The sequence below is a fragment of the Engraulis encrasicolus genome, chromosome 24, assembly GCF_034702125.1.
Source record: "Engraulis encrasicolus isolate BLACKSEA-1 chromosome 24, IST_EnEncr_1.0, whole genome shotgun sequence".
NCBI classification, from domain to species: Eukaryota; Metazoa; Chordata; class Actinopteri; order Clupeiformes; family Engraulidae; genus Engraulis; species Engraulis encrasicolus.
Genome location: NC_085880.1, coordinates 31,899,069 through 31,919,100, shown reverse-complemented (window position 1 = coordinate 31,919,100; position 20,032 = coordinate 31,899,069). Strand labels below are relative to the sequence as shown.

The following is a 20,032-nucleotide window of genomic DNA, read 5'->3' as shown; positions in this document are numbered from 1 at the left end:
TAAATGATAGTAATCCTCTGAGACTGTAATGAGTGAGTTTTTAGATACTTTGGCTGGGTGATGATTACGTGTGACAATAGGTGGAAGACTCATCGACTGACAAATAGACGTTTTTTTCCCCCCCTCAACAAAAAAAAAAGGAAAAAAAAGAGAGAACAATTGCATAGCATCAACAATTCCAGTCGACAAAAGTATTTGGTGATACAAAGTAGGTATAATATTTTGTTGGTTATGTATGGTGTGCATGCCATTGTAACAGCTTATAGTAAAATGTAAACTTTGGATATGGATAAACGTATGTCAAGGAGCTGGGGTGGCAAGGCCATCAATGGGGGTAGGGGTGGGGGTTGTGTGTGAGAAATGAGGAGTTGGAGGTGAGGCAAGTATGCTCGTGTCTGGAGGTTTGATGAATGCATAGGGTAGGAGAGGAACAGACAGATGCATAGACAATACACACACGCACACACACACTCACACACGTTGGTTGCTTGCAGAGCAGACCTTTATGTGAAGGTGACGCCGGCCTCGTTGTAGACCTTGAAGACCTTCTCGATGGCGTTGACATAGGCTGCAGTACGCAGGTCCAGACCCAGGTTGTACTTGTTGCCAATGCGCATGATTTGCTGAGGAGAGATTTAAAAAAAGAAAGAAAAAAGGAAAAAAGAAAAAAAGAAAACAAGAAAAAGGATGAGAATAAGCAAGCAACACATGCAGTTCCCAAACTGGTGCTCGGGACCCTTAAGCCTGGCTCAAACTACACGACTATCGCGCCGATTCTCGGCTGAAAACCCCCCTTACGACAATCGCTGGAACGTTACCCCCCAGGACCATCGCAAGCGATTGTCGGGAAAGATTTCCTCGTCGTGAGCGACGTTCTATTAAAGAACTTTGGCAGCTCAAAAAGTCGCCGATCGCAAATCGTAGAAATCAAACAGTGTTTGATATTTGCGACTGGAAATAGAACGTCGGGCATTGTCTCGGTGGCTGCGAGCAGCGACAAGATTGACAGTTGCGATTCTCTTCTAGTGTGCGGTGCACCCCGACGCCAAAATCGGACACACAATCGCTAGTCGTATGTTTGAGCCTGGCTTTAGCAGGGTCAAGGAGAATTGAGTAGAGAAGGGACTGTTTGCATAAAACCTTTAAATAATATCCCTATATTATAACCACTCCATAAATTGGTTAGTAACACTTGTACGGTTAATAAATGTTTTACTTTTCCTGTGAATGTTACATTAAAATGTACCAATACCAAGTTACCAAAAAATGTTGGCGCTTGGAATATGGAAAGTCACGAAAAGATTCTTATGTTCAAAAGGGGGTCCACGCAGAAAAAGTTTGGGAACCACTGATATAAAGTAATACCGCATCAATAGCAAAAAAGTGTGAATTAAGAAATAAAGTCTATGCTCCTTGCACAGAAAATGAGAAACAATGAAAAGGCGAAATTTTGAATATAAAATCTCCAGCTCACACTGAGGATAAGTGTAAGCCTGAAACGTCTGTGAGGTGATTAAAAAAGCAAAACAATAAATTGATGAATGCCTCTTCATTCATTTACTTTTCAAGACTTTGGGTTTCTTGATCAACAAAGTTAAGCACCCAGTGTAACGCATCAGTGTTGAGCATGCTCTGATTTCCTCTAAATTGTGAAAACATAACTTCACAACAAAAGCTTCTGAAACAATACGCTATGCACAGTGGATAAGAACAGGCTACCAGCACATGAAGTATGACAATATCAATGAAGTAAGAAAGTTTTCACACAATTGTAAAGGACGGCAAAAATCCCCTGCAAAAGCTTCGAAAACAAAACAATAACCCTATCCACATTGGTACTCCACAGCATTCTCACACAGTGAATAATAGGGGTATATATTTCTGGCTCCAGCATCCAGTCGTGTGAGGCATCCTAAGAAAAATAGGCGTGGCAGTGACCTCAGAAGACTGTATATCTGGATCCTATTACAGACGCCCACAGCACAGCACGCCACAGAGCAGCACAACACAACCACACAATAGACACATGGAGCGCTACTGCACTCCAGTTACCCTAATGGCCAACTCACATGCAGGCCTATAAGACTAGTGGAAACGCAGCGAATTGTAGTTAGACTGCATGTGTGTATGCACTTGCATATTTGTGCATGTATGATGAATGTGCATGAGTGTGTGGGGTCTGTGTTTTTGACTATGCATATAAAAGTTGGCATAAGAGAGAGATAGAGAGAGAGGGGTAGAGGGGTAGAGGGACAGAGAGTAAACACAACAGAGCGAGTGAGTCTCAATGTGCTTGTGCAAGAAAGAGATTACATGTACATGTAGGTTTGACTGCGATTGCGTACGAGAGGATTTAACGGTAAAACAGTGAGCCGGCTGCTGAACCTTTCAGGCCATTAGCGGAGTCAGTGGCGTGCTTGTGTATGACCACTGGGAGACCAGAATAAACCACACTCAACCTCTACGATAATAATACATAGGGCAACTTTTTAAGCAATGTTGCCGGGCAAAATGATGATTAGCTATTCAATTTCTGATGCAATGCTTGTCCGTTTCTCACAATCTTTTTTATCAAGAGGATTTGGATTTTAGAAACAGTTCAAACAACATCTAATCATATTGTTGATACAAAAAGGTGCCCTGTGTATCATCAACCTTACACATCATGGCTACATTACAGTGGGCCCTACTGTACATCACAGGCTGGTACTCACCCTGGCGGAGCGCTCCATGGTGTACGCCAGCCCAGAGTGCACTATGTCCTTCTCAGAGGCACCCTGAAACACACACAGGACAGGACAGGTGGTCACTTAATCAGACATTTTATATTCATTGATTTTTGTTTGACCTATTATTACTCATTAAATCAGTCCAATTGGGGTCAAAGAACCCTCTTCGTCCAGGGAAGTTTCAAATTGACAGCCATCTTCTATTCTGTATCTTTATTGTATTAGCTTGGTCATATTAACCATTAAGCTTATTTAAAAAAACGAATCACTTCAGAATTTCTTAAGATTTAATATGACCAAGACTTTAAGGTTTGTAATTGAAAGTTCCTTAAAGTTTTTCAGCTCTGCATCTGAACTTTCTCCTCAAGGAATCCAGGACGCGCTCCTAAACAAACACGTTGTGTTAACAATTAGGAAATTGTAGATGTACCCTAATGCTAATACCCCATGCTAGATTTCAGACACCATGCCGAGTGTGGGCTCCATGAGTCGCTATGTTACTCCGTGGGTCCATTGGTTAGACATTGGTTTGCATGCGACGTAGTAAGTCCTAGGGCCGTGTTTTCTGACAGAAACTCTTACACAAAAAAAATCCTTCAAATGGATAGACAATTGCTTGAGGTGTCTGTGATGAGTTTCTGTCCTTTGGCGATGAGGCAATCCTTTCTGATGGAACTATAAGCCTTTGAAATGGCAGCAACCCACGAACATTTAAATTACAGATCAGCAAGCAAGACAGTTACTTTGTTGGAATCCTGCTCTGAGCACTTTGCAAAGGCCACAGTAGCAGGGCAAGTGATGGGTGAAGGTCAGACTCATTACGCATTTACAGCATTTCAGAAGCTGGTCTGTCTCGTTCCCACACTTGTTCTTCCCCGCTCTCCCCATAATGACTTTTCTGCAATGTATGTGTTGAGTAGAAAATTTTGAACATTTTGCAAAAACTGAGAATTTCTTTCTAAATCACATATGCTGATGATCCAGTCAAAAACGTTGTCCTTTCCAAAAACTGTTCAGACACTTGGAGCCCAACTGGCAAAGACTTTAATTGAACTCGGTGTGCCTTTTTAGTGACGAGGTAGAACTCCAGAATTGCTTTTTTTATGAATATGGCACCAATATTAAAGGGGTATACCACTATGGCTGGGGTTTATAAAGGTGGTTAAGTGTTTTATTTTTCATGTTAAGCGTTGTCTTGCTTTAAGACAAGTTAAAAGAGGGAGTATGTCGCTAAGCTAGTGAAAGTCAATGGATCCGTGTAGCATTACTACATGCTACATGGATCCATTGACTTTCACTAGCTTAGCGACATGCTCCCTTTTTTAACTTGTCTTAAAACAAGACAACAGCTTACATTAAAAATAAGACACTTTACCACCTATATAAACCTTGGCCAACGATTTTAACTGTATCAAGCCCCACAATAGTGGCATACCCCTTTAAGGGAGAAACAGACTAAGAAATTCTGAATTAAGAGGGAAGGATCCTATACATTCATACATTATTATGTTTGTGTAATTTGTAGAACCATAAGAGATTTCAAACAACATCAAAACCATCTCTCTATGAATTAAATTGACAAACAGCATGGAATGTCACAATCATATTAGTAGGAGTTGTGAGATATTAAAATGTTTAACATTGAATATCAGAAAAGCTATATTTTCAAATGGCCAATTTCTTGTCTAAAGGTCTAAAAGTGTGTGATTTCATGTAATGATTTCATTTGCAATAGCAAATATTTTCTAATATACTACATATATACCGTATATAAAGTATATATACACACACACACACACAAGATAAAATTAGTAGGCATCAGCTTGGATTACTTACAGCAATCCTGTGCTGGAACTCAGAGGTGGGCACCACAGGGATGGCCCCACCGTGCTTCCCGAACTTCCTCTCAAGAGACTCCTGCACGGACACTGTACAGATAAGAGAAACAATGAGGGACAGTTTGTTACAACAACAATGACACTAGCAGTCACTAGTTTAGCTTACTATTTAGGGGTTTTTATGCATTTGAGACTTCTTTATGACAGGATAGTGTAGATGAAAGAGGTGCCAAGAGTACATGTAAAATTCATGGTGTAAGTACTCTAGACCTGCAAACTCGTCAGAGAAAAAAAGGTGACAGTCTCCAGCGGACCAACCACCAACGAGTTTGCAGGTATGGTTAGCACATGATATTACATAGCTGTTACAACATTAAGTCCATTGCACCTCATGAGATAGATAGGCTGTGTTGTTACTGAAAAACACTAAATATCTAAGAAAGACCCACCACAAAGTTGATCCTATCAGTGCAGAGTCAGCTGATCATAAAACAAGGACACAGACTGGTTACTCAGTTTACCTGTGTTGGAAGGAAACTGTTTCTTTTTTTCTTTTTTTTAACTTTTACTTTTGATACCTCTGGTAGATGGAGACAAAGGAAACCAGGTTGGGGAGAGAGAGCTGGGGCATCGTTGAGAAATGACCCAGATCAGGGGTGCGTTTCTCGACTACATTGTTGCTAATGCTAACTAAGTTGGTTAGTAACTTGGCTGCAATGCAATTTCCCATTGGAAATCTGGTAAGTTACTAACAGGTTAGCAACGATGCTTTCGAGAAACGGGGTCCTGACTCCAACCAGTGAGTCCCACTGGCCAAATTACCCGTGTTTGTGGCACACCCCATTAGTTACGTTTTTAATTACCTTGGAAAACTCCCAACTCCTAAGCGACTAAGCACTATGGGGCAGAGGTTTCTCTGATATTTCATGTCAGTTGCGTCGTGCCAGCTTTGCTTGCTGCAGGTGTCTCCACCTAAAGGCTGGCTGCTGGGGGGTGGGATTTGGTGCAGTGCTAACAGCATGATTAATAGGACACAACGAGTTTATGAATGATGGAGTGGCTTATCGATCTGCACTGGAAAGCTGATTAATGTGGACTCAGGCAAACTGCCCTGTATCGACAGCCTCCCTCACCCCGTTTCTCTACAAATCTCTCTCCCCTCTCTGTCTCTCTCCATCTGCCTGTTCATCACTCTTCCTGTCCGTCTGTCTCTGTTTACTGGATAAACTAAGTCACGTGACCAACAATGGGCACAGTTTTGCTTATACAGCCTTTTAAAATGGTGACAAGTCGAGAAAATGTGTTCCTGTGTGTGTGTGTGTGTGTGTGTGTGTGTGTGTGTGTGTGTGTGTGTGTGTGTGTGTGTGTGTGTGTGTGTGTGTGTGTGTGTGTGTGTGTGTGTGTGTCTTTGTCTGTCTGAGGGGACTGTTTGCTCAGTCTGGCACACAGAGAAGACACAAGGTCACACACGAGTACATAGGGGGAAAAAAGTACTGTTTATGGTAGCAGCAGAGCTTCTGGGAAGCAGCAGCTGTTGATGCTGTGAGCTCCACTGCCATCTGCTGTTCAGAAGGCGCAATTACACACATGGGGACGCACACTGAGCTTTGGCTAACACCAGACTAGAGGTGACGCAGCAATTCACAACAGCACTGGAAAACGGCAAGCGCAACCTCCATCTCCTGCAGGTAAACCTGTGCTCTTCAGTCAATACAAATCAATGGAGAACACAACCACCTCGGACAAAAAATAGAACTATCTGCGCATGTCGTCGTAGCACAAAGTCAAATGACCGTACTACTTCAGGCCTTCCTAGTCTGTAGGATCACATTTGTAGGGGGAGGTATTTGCATGTGGGCGGAGGGGCAGGAAAAACACAACCAGCTGAACAGGTGTGTCTGTATGTGCAGGAGCGGGCGGGCACGTTTGGCTATGCAGACACACCTGTCAAGCAAGATAATGTATTATACGGGTAGGGTGGAGCGAGGAGAGGAGATGGGTTGGGTGGTGGGCGAGAACGAAGCCTTAGTTGGGGAAAGGGAGTGTCTAGAGTGAGGGCAGAGGGGCACGTAGAAAGAATAAGGGAGGGGGTGAGAATGGGAGAGAATGGGTAAGACGGCAGGGAGGGGTGAGAATGGGAGAGAATGGGTAAGACATAGGAAGGGCAGGAGGGAGGTAGAGTGGGTCTGGAGAGAGATAAGGAAACAGTACAGTAGGAAGAGCACTGGGATTGCTGGAAACTGATGTCACTCAAAAAATGTGCTCACGTGACTGGCACGTGGTTGGTTAGCATCTTGCCCCCAGGGGCGTAGGCAGAAATAATAAAACAAGTGGGCCCAGAAAAAAACGGACGGGCCCAACCCGAAAGCGTATAGGTAGATATCGTGCTCAAAAATGATACTTTGAAATTGAAAAATCATAGAAATCACAGAAGATGAACCAGACTTTTGACAAAATGATTAATTATCGCTCAGTGCTATGCCATTAATTATAGTTCAATGAGGCAACAGTTGACTGTCAAGTGTGAATGGGGTGGGCTTGGATGTCAAGTGGGCGGGCCCAGGCCCACCCAGGCCCACCCCTGGCTACGCCTATGCTTGCCCCTCCTCACAGCACGAATGTTTGTAAACGGGAAACCTACTGTATGTATTACCGAGAAAGTTAACTTAAAGGTGGGGTTGCAGGTTAACCATTTTAAGAAAATGTACCATTATGACATCACGTTGGGGGTTCCGCAGGCTCATAGGAGTCTATGTAGAACCTTAGAATCCTGGGGCAGTTCCCCCAACGTGATGTCATACCTGCAACCCCAACTTTAAGGTTGATATGAAGGGACTTACTGAGCAGGTGGTAGTTGGAGTCCCTCTCGTACTTGAAGGTGAGGCGGCCATAGCTGACGTGGTTCAGGTTCTTCAGCCACTCGAAGTAGGAGACGGTCACACCACCAGCGTTCAGGTACAGGTCCTACAGCAGGTCCATGACAGCAGATTCATTACATGACACAGCCACCTCTACCAATGCAGTACATTAACATGTATTGCTCGTAAATACTCTCCACTCTCTACTTACCGGGATGACCAGGATGTTTCTCTCAAGGAAGATCTTATCAGCATCAGGTGTCGTGGGACCGTTGGCACCCTCAGCAATGATCTGAAAATCACACACAGATGCACATATTACTGACAGTTCACTTGCTTGTAAATCCAAAAATCAAACAAATGCCCTAAAAAGGCCCTCACCCAGGGCCCTCAAACACTCTGTGGCTTTCCATTAAATACATGAACATGTGAGGAGCTCTTTTCCAAAATGAGACATCCACCATTTTTGACTTTTTGCATTTTTATATTGGAATTGACTATTAAGAAGTCAAGTCATCTTTGTGTGACTTCTTGCCATTCAAATGTTTTGAGAGCATACTTTAAACCCTCTATAAAAAATGCATTTTGCAATGCAATTCAATGGAATGCACAATACAATAATGTCAATTTCCCAACATTCTACAAAATGGATGTCTCATTTTGGAAAAAAGCTCTTCATGTATTCATTCTTTTAACTGATAGCCATTAGACTGTCCTGTAGTCCCTCATGTCTCTTCTTTGAAATACACTTTGGATCTCCATGCTGAAGATGCTGCTTTTGTGTTGAGAGGATGTGCTCCTCAGGTGCACATCTGAAGGACCTGGCCTTTGACCTTGTGAAGGTCAGACTCACCTTGGCCTTGATCTTGTGTGCGTTCTTCCTGGTGAGCTGCTTCTCTCCGGCGGCGGGTACGAGGATGTGGCAGTCAGCCTCCAGGATGTTGCCCTCGTACGGCTGAGCCTTGGGGAAGCCCACGATGGTGCCGTTGGCCTACGAGAAGACAACAGAGGAGGATTTAGGCTTCTTACAAAGTCGACGTGAGCACCAAGAGCTAACATGCTTAGAGAATGCACATTAGCCTGTGTTAATGTCTGACACAAGCAGGGCCATAAATTATTTTTTTTCACCACCAGCCAAAATGGCTATAGAATCATACTACTGTAACGCACATTCAGTAATGGGTCAAAGTGACAAGTAAGTTGGTCTTTTCTACCAGCCAAACTGGTTTGCCCAAAAACACGGTTGTGTACAGTAATAAAGGTTGGTTACGAAAAGTGTGTTTTTTGTCTGTTTTGCAAGAATTATCATTCAGGAACAGTTTCCCTGACACTCCAGTGAAATAATCTGGGGCATGTCACCACAGTAACTGTCAGTGTCTGCTGAACAATACGCAGGCCATATCATTGAGTAGCGTGCTTTCAGGATACTAGAGACAAACAAAGAAGGCTCACCAGTTTGTAGTCCTCCAGTTCTTTGGGGTCGATGCCGTCTGCGCTCCAGATGTTTCCGTCAATCTCTCCCACGCCGACACACTTGGCTCCGAAGCGGTGCAGGTAGCGCATGGTGTGCAGACCTACGTTACCGAATCCCTGAGGGAGAGAGAAGGGGCGGCACGGCATGAGTAAGCAGGCATCATCTCACTCACAGAAAGTGATTAAGTACACCATTCATTTACTACCAACTGCCTATTCTGTACTTCTACCAACTATCCTATGTTCTATGGTATCAGTTTTTATTGATTACTTTTAATGTTGTGTGTGTATAGTGACCTGGGGTGTTTAGAAACGTTCTTCCAAATAAAATGTCAGCTTATCATTATCATCATCATAACTTGTGTTGCTGTATCCCTGAGGGAGAGAGCGCCACCACAGCATGAGCTGCAGAGCAACACGTGAAGGACGCATGCAGGACATTATTCCCGCAAAGGAAGGCGTTACGTGAACAGTTTACCGATTACCTGTGGTAAATAGTCTACATGTACGCCCAGTGGTCCTGAATCCCGATCCCTAACTCCACATGAGGACCATGAAAGGACTCGATTCCTTCAATCTTGGTGAAGGGATCTCCCACAGACAAGGGTATGTGTGTACTATTTGCTTAACCACATTAAAATAATGAATAAAATTAGGCTACTTAGTGTCGCACCCTGGATGGAAGGAATTCCTGATGAGAGAGCATTCAAGGCCAAAATGAGGGAAGGTCATTGGGTACAAATCAATGAATATGACACTATTCCTTCAGTAGCGGTCCCATGCAAGACATACTATTTACTCGATACTTTGATCAACACTTAATTTAGGTGCACTGTGTAGGATTGTGGTGTAGGTATTGCAACTATGCTGCTCATTGAACCTGTGCTGCCTCTTGCCAAATTTGATATTTTCATCAATATTCACTAAAAAAATAAACATTTACTAGTATGACCAAAGTACAGCGAGTTTTAAAATGGAGAAGGTAACATGGAGAAAAACGTGGAGAAACATTTATTTAAAAAAAAAAAATGTGAAAAATGTGTAAAAAAAATAGTATTACACAGTGCCCCTTCAAGTTGAGAATACAAGCCTCCCCTCTCTCTGTATGGTCAGTAGCACTTAAAAAGTTAACTAATTAGAAGTGTCATATTCATACTACTTCGCTGGCTTGTGGTTATGGACTGAACTTCAATCAGAGCCCAATGGCTCGCTGCTGTCCCCTTGTGGAGGATCTGGAAAACTGTCTGATGAGCACATTCCATAGGTCATGGCCTCTAGCCAACCAAATGTACTGTACACGCATACAGTACAGTACAGTACTCAAGCAGACTGGTGGTGAATGAACTTTACATTGTAAAGTACATTTTTTGTCAATTGTAAACAAACCTTGAAAGCATGTACTCTCACACTGGAACAAACACAAAGAGACAACATTTTTTTTTATTATGGATCGTTCATACAGAGATGAAACTACGCTTACATCCTTCCAAGGAACTCAAATACTGCAGAGAAAATGTTCATTCCCGGCAGTGAGTCAATATCCAAGACTTCAACCTTGCTGACTGGGCTGCAGAGCACACTGTCAGCAGCAAGTGGCTGATTTATGGTCAGCTTATTTCCTCTCAACTTCCTGCGCTAATATGGTGAAAGGATGTTACCCACCTACCAAGGATGAATGACTGCATGGGACTAGCAGGCCCAAGAGCCAAGAGGCCCAAGAGCCAAGGGGGCCCTGAAGCACAAACATCCATATTGCCATTCTCATATTGCAATAATATTGCACCAGTATTTATTTTCACATTTTCTCAGGGGACAAACTCCAAACCCCCGACAAGATAGGGTCTCTAATATAATATCATAATAATAACTGCATCTTTTCAGAAACTAGAAACACTTATGAAGGGGGGGGCTTTCTTGTCGTTTGGCCCTGGGGCCCATGGAGTCATAATCAGTCCCTGCCCCTTACTATGGACCGCCAATATTTCTCTTAACAGGCACTGTGTGGATACAGGGCAGAATGCCATAATCGATAAAATAATGTTTCAAAGGCACCATATTATGACCATGTACTAGACATGTAACCATGTAATGTACCAATGACATGGGTATAAAGGTCATTATGCACTGTCACAGCACAGGAAGTGTGCCATGTCCAGCCTGTACGGTATGTGTTGATGTACTGTGGGTCGTAAGCGCTTTGTGTATAATCCCAAAAAAGGATTGAAACGTTGCCAATCTAAAATAAATAAATGAATAAAAACTTTGAGCACACAACTTTTGCCTAGCACCTGGATTACTTTCAATTGGCCAGTGTCCACTACCAAGGTCTTGTTGCCAAAGCAAATGTCTACATTGAGAAAGTTCTTGAAGTCTTTCTTGAAGCAACAAGGATTGCAGATCAACATGAATTGCATACATACAGCAAGAAGTACAGCATGCTGCTGGTGTGTGTGTGTGTGTGTGTGTGTGTGTGTGTGTGTGTGTGTGTGTGTGTGAGTGCGTGTGCGTGTGCGTACCTGGATGACGAAGGTCTTGTCGCCGAAGCCGGGCGTGAGTCCCAGCTGGCTCATGTAGGAGGCCTCCATGACGAAGTTCTCAATGCCGTGGAAGACTCCGCGACCGGTGGCAGATATCCTGCCGTGGATACCACCCTGGCTGATAGGCTTACCCGTCACACAGGCGTACGCATTGATGTCCTGAGAGAGAGAGAGAAAGAGAGAGAAAGAGAGAGAAAGAGAGAGAGAGAGAGAGAGAGAGAGAGAGAGAGAGAGAGAGAGAGAGAGAGAGAGAGAGAGAGAGAGAGAGAGAGAGAGAGAGAATGAGAGAAATGGAGAGAAATAGAGAGAGATACTGGCAGTGATCAGTTCAATTTTTTTATTCAATCTTAAATATTGTGTCTGTAATGCTTTGTCAACACTACACTAAATGGCCGTGCCAATATAGCTTTATTTGAAAAATTGAATGAGAGAGAGTGAGGGGGGTGGGGTGGATTTAAAACCTGGAGGAAAAACAACGTTTTATGGTTCCTTTTTATGGATTCTGCACGCAAACAATGCGTATAATAAGATCATGCACTTTCACTGCACACGCTCAATGCTAGGCCTAAATCTATAGTAAAAATGAACTATACAAAATTGCAAACTGCTACACACTGTGCATAATGGAAATCTATGACGTATTTATGAGCAAAACTCGAAACAGAACCAACATCTCATTACAAAAGTTGTTATTTCAGAAATAAAAGTCTTATTGTGTGTCTGAGACCAAAAGTCAATATTTTAAGACAATGGAGGAAACGAGGAAGAAAACAAGAAGAACTGCTGCATTGTCCTTGCATGGCAGTCGCCACACCCACTCTGGGCACATACCCATGACTCATCCTGCCAGTTAGAAATAAGCAAGTTGGCAGGGCTAGGTTATTTATTTTTTTTAATGAAGAAAGAAGCTTTTTTATGCTGCGACCATGCATACCGAACAAGATGAACCCAGAAATACAATCAGAACTAGAGCTCTAAAGGGTTCCGGATATGTTATGACAATCAACCCCTCATAATATCCTGACTAATCCGAAACATCATATCTCTCTCTTTGGAGACAGGGTCAGTCAGATAAAAAGAAAGAACATCACCAAGGCCTTCAAACAGTCTTTTAACAGCAAGGCCTTGACGTTCCTATTTCCGATTTCCCATTTCACAGACAATTATTCTGAAGGGGATGAGGTAGAATGGGATGTGCAGACCCTGACAGCGAACTCTTCCATGTGCGCCCTTTACTGATATCATGACTGTATCATGACCTGCACAGCAAGCAGATTCTGCTGCACACACATTAAATAGCAATTACCGTAAGCATTTCTCAGACAGCTTGCTTGGCTTGCTGCCTTGCTTAACTATACTCACTTTTGGGTGAGCTGCACTCCGTCTCTGCCCGAAAGTACACTGCGTGTTCACCATGACTTTCAAAAATAGATCTAAAACACATGGTCATGGTGTGCAGTATAGGGGAATGACTAAGCCATCTCATTTCTGTTACTGTAAACCCTGGTTACGACATGAGCTGTGGAGCATTTTGAAATGTGATCTGCAGTTTAGCTAGGCAACTCCTCCACAAACTTTGATACAAACAACTTACTATAATACACTAATTTGAGGGTCAATGCACTTCAGGCCACTGCATGACACTGATTTTGTTAACATCCTGCCTGCGTTTCCAAAGAAGGAAACATATTTTATTTCCCTAAAACATTATACAAGGGAATGTGTTCCATTTCAGCTGCCTGGTAGATACATCAACATTTAATACTTCTTCATATTTTACATGTGGAGGAACATTTGGAGATGGATCCTTCTCTTTTGGTTGCAGATTTACATGCTTCAAAAGCTTCGGGAAGGAAGCAAGCTGTTTTGCTAAATCTTAACACCACAAACGGACAGAGAGTCGAATTGTTAAGAGATTCAACTCTTGGTGTCTCATAAGAGAAATAGATGATATTCATCACAGTTCAGAGAAAAGTTGTGGGGTTTTTCAAGGCTCTGATAATTTAACACATTTCTACACCAAATCTATGAAATGACAGAAAATCCAACTGATTGCATGAACTCAAAAAAACTAAAAGCTAAAACCTGCATGCTAACATGGAAAGTCTTTGTATATTATCCCTCCATATGAAAGCCTGATTGCTACCACCTGGGCAACAGTACCGACATTCCTTGCTTTTCCACTGCCTAATTGAGGCTTTTTTTAATCACGACAGTCTGGAAAAGAGATACCCGAGGAGTTTTCTCTGAGGAAAAACAGCAAACTTATTTCCTCTAAAACCTCAGGCCCATCTACTGGTCATCCTGTAACTGCAGGGTAGAACAACAAGGGCACGGTACCATCGTATGGCGTCAATCCAGCTCATAGTTTTGCCAGGCACCACAGCGGGAGCAAGCAACATATCAAATGGAGATTGCGTTGCAGGAACATTACTGGCACTGTGACAGCAAACTATTTATGTTCTTCCCCTCGTGGCAAACAAATTACGTGACCGGCCGAGCGATAAGCAATGGAGTGGTAACACACACAGCCTTCAAGGCTCCCAATCTCTTCTGCTCTTATCTGTGTGGAGAATGTTGTTAACAAATGGTAATTGACACTCCTGTCAAAAAGCCAATGCCAACTAATGATTGGCAACTGGGTGTTTAGTGAGAGAGAGAGGGAGTGAGAGAGCCCTTACGTGGTAGCCCATTGTGTTGGCAAAGGTATCGGCGATCCAAGACATCTCACGCTCGCCAGTGCTCATGTCAGGGGCGGGCACGTCAATACCAGGTCCTGAGGAGAGAGAGAGAGAGAGAGAGAGAGAGAGAGAGAGAGAGAGAGAGAGAGAGAGAGAGAGAGAGAGAGAGAGAGAGAGAGAGAGAGAAATCAGTGTCTCAGACAGACAATCACGCAGGGCCTTCGGTCAAGCTAGAGTGGTGTTCACAACTTGACCTCTGGCAAACTAAACAAAATGAAAGCAAAATTAAAAAAATGATGACAATATGGCCAAGCACACTGATAGCAGCATGTCCAGGACACTACTAACCAATGAATCCCTTTTTGGCCAGTTCAATGGTGAATCTCCTGGTGATTTTCTCCAGCTCATTGTCCTGCACACACATACAAAAGGTGCCACAAATGTACACACACATATATACAAACAATGACGGCATTGGACGGCAAATGAGTGACATTCAAACGCATGAGTTCTGAGGAGATGCATAGCAGACAAAGTGGTCTTTGTGCTTTAAGAAACGAAGATATAGAGTAGACACAATCTGGGTGATAGAACACAGCTTCATTAAATAGGCGCTGTTCTTGCACTAAGAGGAGTACTGTGTGTTTGTGTGTGTGTGGTGTTACTTTAAACCTATATGCTGGCAAGCTTGCAGAGGCTGACTTGACTGCTCAGCATTTCATCCCATGCTGCTACGCAATGCCAGTGTCTAATGGAGACAGGTTGGCACGGACACACACAGAAAGACACACACACACAGCACTGGGAGCTGAGAGGGGAGGGGAGGGGAGGGTGGGATAATGCTGCGCTATAGAACTCCCCTCTCTGTCCCTCTCTGCAGCAGACTAATGGAATGCTGTGAAAGAGCAGCCTGGCCCATCTACACCATTACATGCTATACAAGGAGTCAACTGAGGACAAGGAGATCAGCTATGATGGCTAGGCGTCTACGCCATCACCATCTTTTCTTTTTGATTATTCTCAATTATCATTTACTTCATTGTAAAACTATCGATTGCTACCTTGCAAGGGAAACGCAAAAATGTCAAAGTGTTTAAAAAGATTCTACATAATTGTCTACCCATCAGTTCTCACTGCAAAAAAAGGAAGGGAAAAAAAAAGAAATCCACTGTAACTTTTTACTTTTTGCGCAGGCAGTTAAATTGTAACGTTTTTCAGATAAATCATTGCTTGTGTTCAAGAACAGTCAAGACAAGCTGGTGTCTAATTTCCGTAAAGCGCCGTCTGAATGGCAGCTTGCACATTTGATGAGATTAGGAGAAGAAAAGGGTATACAACTTAATACTGCTTGCCTAATGGTTCGGATGACGGTGTAATCTGACCATGCATTTAAAAAAGACCAAAAGGAAGAAGGAAGTCTCAGACAGAAAAACGAGAGGGGCAGAACAGGGACAGGGTGATTTTAAAACAGCCAGACAACCCTGACAGTGGGTTACTTACAGAGTAATTTCTTGGGTTAATTTTCACTCCGGCCTTGGCTCCTCCAAAAGGCACATCTGCAAGTAGAGAGACACCGCCACATAGGAACACATTAACTCTTCTAGTCTCATCTTTAAATAAAACATATTAACCCAGCTCTAAATGAACATTAAAAGAAATGAATCCTGTCTAACTTCAAGACCCATTCTTCACTGGAAGAACATTACACTGCAATACTCTTAACATATGCCTGCACCGCACATACACAAACACAGCAACTTACAAGAGGACATAAAGGTAATTAAATACATCTTATTATATATTATACATATATTACACGTTTTGCATGTAGATTTTTTTTAAAGCTAGGCTGTAGGTAGACAGAGAGGGAACACCTACCGACAACAGCACATTTGTACGTCATTAGTGAGGCCAGAGCCTTCACCTCATCCACAGACACGTGTGTGCTGTACCGAATACCTAAAACACACACACACCACAGAGAGAGAGTACAAAGGTTAGTTCCATGGCTTTCAGCCTGTAAGAAGATACACCTGAGTGTGGACAGTATCAACACCCACTACGCACAAGGCTACATTTCAGATTAGTCACATAATAACACAAACACATTGTCCAAAGTGTCATATTCTGTTGTGCACACTCGTCAATACATCACTACAATTCAAGATGCTGCAGCTGAAAAGCAAGAATGTTTAATCTAGCTAGACACCTTAAAATGAATGAAATAAACTCAGCAGACATTAGGCCACACTATTGTATTGTCTTCAATTAATCTTGATGTAGATAGATAACTTTTATTGGTACCCATGGGTAGATTTGATAGACAATTGAAGAAGGTAGGAATAAGTGGAATAAGCTCCAAAAAATAAAGTTTGGTAAATTAAAACAGCAACGTTTCGATCACCCTGGATATATTTGATAGACAAGGCACACTTTGGGGGGTTGGGCTGCAGTAACTTTACAGTTTTCAACATTTGCAGAACACATCAAACTTAATTCGGCAGGCTGCAAGCTGCACGAAAATCAGCCCTTATCCTGGGGTCTGGTACTATTCTGAATGTGTAATCTTGACACTAGTCCAATTATCCGGTCAGTGAGTCACACACATGGGCTGTTGGGGGGGGAGGCTGCATTGTACTCCAGAGGAGTCTATTCAGAGGTGTAGTTTTAAATCATTTGCTGTTCACGGCCCACAGCGCCCTGTGCCAACACCTGTGACAACTGTGCTCTGTATTTTGACATGGCAGCTTTTACTACTTTGACTTCGCTCTCGGGACAAAACAACAAGGGCATGAACTAGAGACGGCTCATCCTACAGTACACTCACTCACAGCAGAGCAGAGCAGAGCAGTGGTGGGCAGGCAGAAACAAACTATTTCTATGACTCACTCACTCCACATTCACTGAGGTTTCAAAAAAAGGGAAAAGGAAAATAAGGAAAAAAAAGAAAAAGAGAGCTGGTTGAATAGGCCTACTGGGTGTGGTCACCATGCTAAAGTAGCCAAGCTTTTAGTACCCACAGGATAGCGTTGGGCCTACAGTAAAAGCAGGCTACTACCTCTGCGCATTTTTAAAAATGGTCTTAGTTTGGATTAGACACATCTTAGTTTATTTTATGTTACAGTGGTCAAACATTACTCAGCATAGATTGCCATTAAACACAGAAGGGCAAACACCAGTAATTTAATGAGTAACACTGTGGACCTGGCTTTCACAAACCTTTGCTGTGTGTGTGTGTGTGTGTGTGTGTGTGTGTGTGTGTGTGTGTGTGTGTGTGTGTGTGTGTGTGTGTGTGTGTGTGTGTGTGTGTGTGTAATCCATACACCTGACCTGGCACACCCTACATCCGTCTCAGAGCACCCTCACCATGCACTCTGCATCCAACTACTGTTAACTTTTACTATGCATCTTAGGCTCCTCTTTGAACAGACACATGCCTGTGCATGCTACTGAATAATCTGGTTTCTTTCTGTGACGCAAAGAAGGTATATGATGATGTTATTGTGTGTGTGTGTGTGTGTGTGTGTGTGTGTGTGTGTGTGTGTGTGTGTGTGTGTGTGTGTGTGTGTGTGTGTGTGTGTGTGTGTGTGTGTGTGTGTGTGTGTGTGTGTTGCTTAGGCTGAAAGCATATTCCTCATCCCTTTCTAGCAAAGGCACGTATATGCTAATAATGAAGAAAACGTTAAACTTAAAATTCATCACAGGGCGGTTGTGCTGTATGTCTGTACCATCACTAAACTGACCTCGTAGTCCTTTAAATTACCAATAATGGTGCATCGGCCTACACCTCCTACACCTGGTAGGTCTAGTTGCATGAGTTGGTCGCTTATAATATATAAACAGGATAATCATCTCCCAAGTCTACATTCCAGGCGTGGGTGGAAAGTTAAACAAAGTAAAGGGTGAATGTGGGCCTTGGCTCTGTATGTTAACACACTCTGGCTTGTGGTTGCCAGAGTTAGGCAAGAGGGGGCCTGCTATGCTGTGTTGTGTTGTGTTGTAGAAGTGTTATACACTGACAAGCATATGGGAGCTGCTTTGTTTTGTGTGGTAAGTTACACTATGTCCACTAAGTTGGGAAAGGCTGATAAAAGATACAATGAATGCCAGCTTCCTGAAGACAAGTCACGATTTAAAAGGGGGAAAATACTACAGATTTGTAACTATTGGTAGTACGGTAGTGCCCTTAGCATTTGTGTCAATACCAGTCCCTGCCTTCTGCATTGTAAGCTCATACACAACCATGCCGGACCCTTCCCATTAGTAACTGTCGCGCAACTTGTGCACAGTGCTGCGCAGCCAAGCTCAAAGGTAATGTTGGCTAGACTTGTTACTCATTACTTACGACGTTTGTCTGAAGGACAAAAAGAAAATGTTAGAAAAGATTAAAAAGTAACAGCATACGTTTCAATACGTTTTCAATACTGAGAATTACACATTTCGATAAATGGCTGTCACTGTCATCCATACGCAATCTAATATACAGCTATCATAACTGTCACCTGTGATTTTAAATGGAAGGGTGTTGGTCTGCAATTTGCTTTGCACTGCACAAACACCTCATCCACAAGTTCCCATCCAAGTTGTGAAGGTTTACCATGTGAGGGAAATGAATGCTAGCTCTGCTATCTTCTGAGTTAGCATGAGCTATGAGTGAAGTTTCAAAAAGCATTTTCACACAGTAGGCTATGTTTCTCAGTTCATCACATGACAAGCACGTAGAGTATACTGACGATGCAAACTGCAGGATACAAATCCTCACAAACAGATGGCTCCCACAACAACCTTGTGGAACTTCTAGACTGGTAGGACGTACCGATGCCCTTTCGTGCACGCTTTGAACTGTCATGCTAAAGTAGTCAACGCCATGGGGAACTCACGCTAGTTTGCTCAGGTTAGCCTCAGTGTATCCTCTTTCTTACCTCCTTTACAGGGGGTCCTGTGTTGGCTGTGCTGGGCTCTGTATCCCTCTATCAGCTCCCATTCTCCGTTGTCTCGCTTGATGGGGAATGACACCCCAAGTACATGGTTGCATGGCTTAATTATCTTGAGAATCCCTTTAACTCGATTTCTTTTCTGATCCGTTGATTCTTTGCCTTTGAGATCTTCCATAAGTTTGTCCTCCACAATGGCAGCTCCTCTGTCAAAGAAGCCTTCGACCATCGTAAAGAAGTTTGGGTCATCATCTCCAACGGCCTCACTGTAGCGACGAATCCGCATGAGAGACGCGGAAGCAGGCAAAGCTGAGTCGACACATCCCGAGGCCAAAGCACCGCTTGCTCCTCGTGAGAGCAATTCTCCTAGGTATCTGTACATTTTTTAAACCAAGGTAAGACTGAGTAAAGTAAACTTAACTACAGAGAGCTACAGGAAAAGGTACAAAGTAGGAAGGGGAAAGACATAAAAACAAGACAGCGCCTCCTCCCTTTTCTGTGTCGTTCAGCATGGAACTGACAGTGGTGTGGTAGGCTGTATCTAGCTTTAAAAGGCAGCAGGCGTGGACTCTGGGAGGGCCTCAAACGTGTACCCAAGGACCGAACGATCAAACAATGCGCGTTCCACTGGCCGTTACTTAAACCAATTATTGTTTAAACGTATTCGTAGAATTCGAAATCAGTCTGCTTTTGACAGCTCTTGAGGGAGTTGTTATATTTCACTGTAATTGTATCACGGCTCTTTCCACGCAAAATGTCCCATTTGCATTTATGATTTCCCCCCTGCCAGTCAGGGATTAAAGTTTTCCGTCGCTACGACGGAATTCCGTCAACTGGATTTTCGTTTGGACGGATTTCCGTCCGTATAATTTATGTCAATTAATTTACAATTTTTACGTTCCAACTGAACTCAAATCGAGAGCACTCCTGGTCATGAGAAGGGGACGAGAGGTGTGTTTGGTGTAGGCCTACGGATGTAGTG

At 43.1% G+C, this 20,032-nt stretch overlaps 1 protein-coding gene across 1 annotated transcript; it reads right to left on the bottom strand.

Moving 5' to 3' along the window:
- Positions 1-484: 484 nt before the first annotated feature.
- glud1a (glutamate dehydrogenase 1a) lies at positions 485-19,691 on the bottom strand. The gene is made up of 13 exons (XM_063191056.1): positions 19,039-19,691; positions 15,995-16,075; positions 15,617-15,672; positions 14,465-14,528; positions 14,117-14,211; positions 11,415-11,594; positions 8,878-9,015; positions 8,279-8,416; positions 7,637-7,717; positions 7,408-7,531; positions 4,566-4,657; positions 2,715-2,777; positions 485-623 (listed from the first exon to the last, which is right to left on the bottom strand). Exons 1-13 carry the CDS (start codon positions 19,430-19,432, stop codon positions 504-506), a joined length of 1,626 nt encoding a protein of 541 aa, XP_063047126.1. The 5' UTR covers positions 19,433-19,691; the 3' UTR covers positions 485-503.
- Between the last annotated feature and the right edge of the window lie 341 nt (positions 19,692-20,032).

Bases quoted from the DNA above. Each gene is read 5' to 3' on its own strand.
- glud1a (XM_063191056.1), bottom strand. From the start codon at position 19,432: ATGTACAGATACCTAGGAGAATTGCTCTCACGAGGAGCAAGCGGTGCT. The intron at 8,417-8,877 runs GTGAGCCTTCTT...GTCTTCTCGTAG, and splicing joins AACTGGAGGACTACAAACTG to GCCAACGGCACCATCGTGGG. The intron at 4,658-7,407 runs GTAAGTCCCTTC...TTATCTGTACAG, and splicing joins CTCCAACTACCACCTGCTCA to TGTCCGTGCAGGAGTCTCTT.